Raw genomic sequence first — 5,626 nt, forward strand, 5'->3', positions numbered from 1 at the left:
GAACATCTGCCCTCCTCCCCTTTGCCAAACTGTCCATGGAACACATTCTGCAATACGGAATTAGGAAATTTGAACCCCCAAGCACAACCAAGATTAACATGACAGCTGCCAAGAGGTGGCACTGAAAACCCTCAGGGTACAGAGGCTTGGGAACTTCAAAGAAAAGTGGGGGACGGGGGTGGAATGCAAGGAGCATTCTAAAAGATCTTTGTATATTAACCAGCAAGTGCAGGGTCACACCTGCCACCAAGGCCTTTACAAATGCAGTAATTGCAATGTCTATATTCTCTAGCATACAACACCTGAGTATTAAGAGAAATCCCAGAGCTGAGCTCTCTTGGCCCTTCTAACACTTGCACCATCTCTCAGCTGCCCTAGGTGTCTTGGACTCCTCTTACCTCCCATACAGTAACTGTCCTACATGGGGGTTTCAGCCACAAAACCATTACAGGAAATGCTTGACTGCAGTTGTCTCACTCATTAGCTTGGGCCAGCATTCAGATGTGAAAACAGTCCTGGCCAAGACACCCCAATCACCTGGATGTGCTGAGGCAGAAGCACAAACAGCTTTTAAAAATATTTATTTTTTCCCTGCGATGAGAAAAACAATAAGATGCCCTTTTAAAAGAGATCAGTATTGTATGTTTGATTAAAAGAACAACAGAGGTAAAAAAAAAATCCAAAGCATTTTTAATGGTGCTTAACAGTAGTTACTTAAATGTGGAGGTAGCCAAGAATTTGTGGAGAAAAGGGAATGAAAATGGTTACCAAGAAAGTGAAGCCTTTTGCCTCATGCTGCCATCAGGCAGGGTTTCTCTCTTACTCACCTGCATACAAAAAATTGCACACACAGCTTTCACCCCTGCTCAGCACACCCTCAGCCTGTGCTGTTCCCTTTCCCAGGACCCAAATGCTAACACTGCAGAGCAGCTCTCATCTGCCTTTGGACACATCTGCCACCATTGGAAGAATTCCACCACCAGGATAACACCAGTAGAGCCTGTGAGCACAAACAGTGGTGGTAACAGCCAAGGCAGGCTCCCCTGAACTACAGGGGAGTAAATGATCACAGACCAGCAAGAAACACCATGCAGTACCCTTTTCCCAGGTGCATGAAGATCCCATATTTCTCTGTCAAGGGGAGCAGCTTTGCAATGTGGTGGAAGAGCTTCACCCCACAGTGTCAGCATGCTTGGTTTTGTGATGCAAACATTAGGGGAGGCACCAAGAAACTAAAAGCTTTGCCTTACCCAGCTGCTACAGAAAGCAAAACACTCTGGAATAAGAGTTCATCTTATGAAAGCAGGAGACTTGGAAATACCTGCAGTCAGAAGGTGCTCAGTTTTATCTCTGTATAGAGCAAAGGCCAAGCTCACTTTCTGCAAGGCTTTGTAGTAAGATTGGAAGCACTGCCTACAGAGCTCCTCAAACCAGCACACACCAAGACTGCTTTCCTCCCCCTTCCCCCACAGCTTTCCTTCTTATCTTATCTGTAAAGCGGCAAAACCCAGGCAACTCAGAGATTGATTGTTTGAAATACACCACCTTCAGGGCATTACCAAGGCCCGATCTTTGTGGTCAAGGTCACGTCAAGCGCTGAAACTAGGCCTGGCTGGCATTTACACCAGTTATTCCCTTTCTGCAAAGGGGCATATTTCCTGATAGTGCAGTGACAACAGGGACAATTTGCTTGAGGTGAAGAAGGGTCAAACTTTCATTTGATCCTGGTATTAGAAAAGAGCTGACCCCCCTTCTGCAACACCTCTCCCAGCATCCAGCACACCCCAGCACACAGAGAAAGTAGTGATCCCAGATCAAGCCAGACAGAGGAAGGGGAGAAGAGGGAGAACTGTGACTGACCCTAAACAAAAAAAAAACCAAAAAAGCTGTTCCTAGCACTGCAAGCAGGGGAAGGATGAAGGGTAGTTCAGGAACAGAGTGATTAGTGGGAAAACTTAAGAGCACAGAGACAAGGGCCTGAGGTCCTCCCTTCCCAGAGCTGCAGAGGCTCTGGAAGCATTTGTGTTGGCAGGAAGGCAGCAGGAATAGGCAGCTCTTTCCTGTTTCGGGCAGCAGAATTCACTGTGGATATGTGCTCCTCCCTGTCGATGGTCACTGGCAGGAAGGTGGACCTGTGTCCAAATCACCTCCCCAGCCCCATGGGTGTTTAACCATGATAATGGCAAGATACACAGCCAACATTTTGTTCCACCTTTATTTTAACAATCAGATAAAAACAGAACCATATTCTTAAAAGAGTCATTACATGGCAATTATAAAGTGCATTTTCCACTTGAATGTTGTGTACAAAAATATCTTTTAAAAACCAACATGCATAACACCCTACAAGGCACTTCCAGGCATAGAGCAAGGAGAGCAACCCTCACTTCTATGTTCACATTGGCAATGGAAAAAGGGAAAAGGGGAAAGGCCACAAGTAGTATTTTTAAACTGCTATTGGTCAAATAGTCAGTTCCCAACCTAGCTTTTACTTATGGCATTGCTCTTCTAGCTCATCTTCCACATTCCTCCCTAAGCACACCCAATGCACAGCCTGAAAACAAGCAGGCCCCATAAGGAGATACCACCATCCATAGCACCCCAGATCCACATGCCTTATTTTGGCTCACAAACAGCTCTCCATAGGCATGAGAATGTGCCAGGAGAACATGACTTTTCTACAGTCAGTGTTTTACAACATTAGCATCATACACTAAATAAATAAAAAGTATCAGTGTCACTCAAATTTCCTTAAAGTTTAAAACCAAGCCAAGCTAGGCAACAGTCCCTTCCAGAGAGACCAGATGCAGGTTACAAAGGCTGACTTGGGAAGCTGTTATAACAGAGGAACCAAGCCTGATGATCTCTGGGCTGGCAAGTAGATTCACCACCTCAACTAAGTGATCAAGCACAGTGAAGACATGTATTGATTTTGCACTTTGAAAAAGCAGCAGTTGAAGGCTAGCTAATCTTCCTGCAAACTCTTGTCCCTTTCAGCATCCAACAGTGATCCCAGTATCCCTTCTAGGTTAGAGTAAAACAGCTTGTAAGTATTTTATACAGTAGTCTCTAGAATTAAAAGCTATGTTAACAAAATTAAATAGTCTAGCCCATTGCTTCTCTCCAGCCCATTCATGGGCACCCAAAAATTATACAAAGCTTATGCACTAGAAAAAGTAAGATTGCTTTGACCTCTGTTTCTACAAACTATTCAGCACTCTCCCTTTGAGCTGAGGGATGAAGTTATTCTTCTTGGTTAGCACCCAAGAAGCTTTGTGTGGCTGTTGGGCACTGCACAAGCTTGCCACCTCACCTCAGCACACATTCAGAAGATAGGGATGGCTCACATCTGTGATTAGTTTCATATCCAGAGATGATGCCAGGATAACCCCACAACTCACTCTCCTCACGGCTAGTTCTTTGCATAGGTGGGGTGAGCCACTTTTTATGGGCAGAGAGATGCAAAGTCTGGGCATTTACAAGTTGAAATGCCATACTGCTTCAACAGCAAAGAAAGCCCAGCATGTTGCTGTTCATCCAGTATAGCCACAGCATCCTCACATGTGAGCAGTGCCAGGCTTTTAGCTGCCAAGCAGTCCACGGCTCAGAGTAACAAACCCTTATGAGATCTTAAAAGCAATGTCAGTTCCAAAGCCTGTTTACCACAAAGCATTGTCATCCCTTTCTCAGTCAAGGCACTTCCATCACAGTAGGTACACAAGAGTCACCTTCCTATACAGGACACAGCATGAAACAGCCACGTGGTCCATTTGTGTTTAGCTCTTTTAACACCTGAGCAGAGTCTCTGCACAGGACTCTGGGCCCCAGCTGGACAAAACTCTATTTTACAGTCCACAGGAGAAGGAACTGCGTTTTCAGGGTCCAGCACAGCCAGCAGCTGACTTCTGATGTCCATAGAGAGGAAAAAGCATCATTGATCACTTACAATTAAAGAAACAGAAAAGTTTTGAAGAAGGCAGTTAAAGATGTCAACTCATAGCTGTGTTACAAGCACCACACAGCTACAGCTAATCTCTATTTTTGGTAACACCAATGGTATGAGAGTTTTTCAAGATCATCTGATAAAACAACTGGTGACTAAGCATATCAGATCCTCTCCCACAGGCACGTCTCCTAATACGGCAGGCTGTAGGGCCACATTTCCTGTCATCACATTGCATTTTCATTTCCAAAACACCCTTTCTGCCTCCAGTAGGAAGGGCCTCACTACAAGGACATGTGCAAAGAGAGGACTCCATTCCCAGCCATCCGACCACTCCATTTCCTGACAGGCACAGGCCAGCTTTGCAAGGAGAGCCCTGCAGCTACAGTACAGCCTGCTAAAAATATAATACTAGTACATATTTTGACAGACTCTTTTAATACTAGGCAGGCAATACCAAGCAGCCACCACTACATGGCTTAGATAGACAATATAAGCACTGTAGTGTTTTCCCTGGAGACTGGTAACTTTACTGAAGAGGAGGAAGAAGCAGTGCTAAAGAGACATGAGCAACAGTCCCTGGTCCTTTGATCATCTGGAGAGCCAGAATTGCTTCCCTGACTATAAGCCCACTGCCAGCAGAGCACCGCACATCTAGTTTTGCTGGGAGGCTTATGCCAAGCTACAGAGCCATCCTTCTTCCACCTCTTCATACACCTCGTGTTCAGACCAGCCCCAAAGCCTGCAGACACGCCAGCAACAGTCAACCTGGGCTTTGTCCTTGGGTCAATAGTAGGGCCCGAGCTTCTCGAAGCCTGAATAACTGGGCCACTCAGGAAAGAGGCCATAGGAGCACTGAGGGCTCCCAAACCGGTCAAATGCACAGCCAAAGTCAGGGCCCTGTGGGGGATGGACAGCTTCCTGAGCAGACTTCAGCGTTGACCATGTGATCCTGTAATTTGTGCCCCTATTGTTGTCCCAGTACATCTTCCCATTGCACTCAAAGGAAATGGCAAACTCAACTCTTTCGTGTGATTGAATTCCCTCAGGCAAGTTGATGTCAAAGGAAAACGTGTCCCGATCGGACCCTCCATACGTATCCTTGACGTACTGGCACGGGTAATCTACAAAGCTTTTCCAGGTGTCAAACGTCATTCGGATCTTCACAGTCTTTTCAAAAGCGAGGTTCTTCACCTTCACTGTCCCCACAACAGATCGCTCCTTTAGCACACAGTTTTCAAGGCAAACACAGTCTGTCTCAAGGCGGTTTCTGAAGGCCAGGTAGTCCGCAGAGGGCTGAACAAAATCCAGGACAAAGCTGTCCTTCTCCGCTGTTGTCAGACCCACAATATTGTCTATCAGCTCTGTGATGTTGAAAGGAATATCTAGTGGATCATCAAACTCCGAGAACACCTTCACCATCGTCAGAGCAAAGCCTCTGCTATCTGCAAATGACACCCTCTTCTTCACTTTGTTGTGTGTGAAGGAGCTTGTTGCCTCTTCTGGCCCATTCAGTGCAGCCTTGCTACTCAGCTGGATGCAGGGTCGCAATGGCTTGCTTGGCTTTGGAGCAATTTTGCAGGCACACTTCTCTCTTCGCAAGGATGAAGAGCACAGGTACAGCTGCATTGCTACATCCACAGCCATTGCTTGCTTGTGAGGAAAATAGTCTAATACTCTGGA

General features: G+C 46.1%; 1 protein-coding gene across 3 annotated transcripts in view; it reads right to left on the bottom strand.

The window, feature by feature from the left end:
- Positions 1–2,201: 2,201 nt before the first annotated feature.
- PPP1R3B (protein phosphatase 1 regulatory subunit 3B) overlaps positions 2,202–5,626 on the bottom strand; it is a 6,488-nt gene continuing 3,063 nt past the window's right edge. For all 3 annotated transcript variants that reach the window (XM_017805975.1, XM_017805976.1, XM_017805977.1), the window contains exon 2: positions 2,202–5,621. In XM_017805975.1, coding sequence (XP_017661464.1) covers positions 4,730–5,621 — 892 coding nt within the window. In that variant the 3' untranslated portion in view covers positions 2,202–4,729. The remainder of the gene's footprint in view (positions 5,622–5,626) is intronic.

Source organism: Lepidothrix coronata, unplaced genomic scaffold (genome assembly GCF_001604755.1).
Source record: "Lepidothrix coronata isolate B3197 unplaced genomic scaffold, Lepidothrix_coronata-1.0 Scaffold13, whole genome shotgun sequence".
NCBI lineage: Eukaryota > Metazoa > Chordata > Aves > Passeriformes > Pipridae > Lepidothrix > Lepidothrix coronata.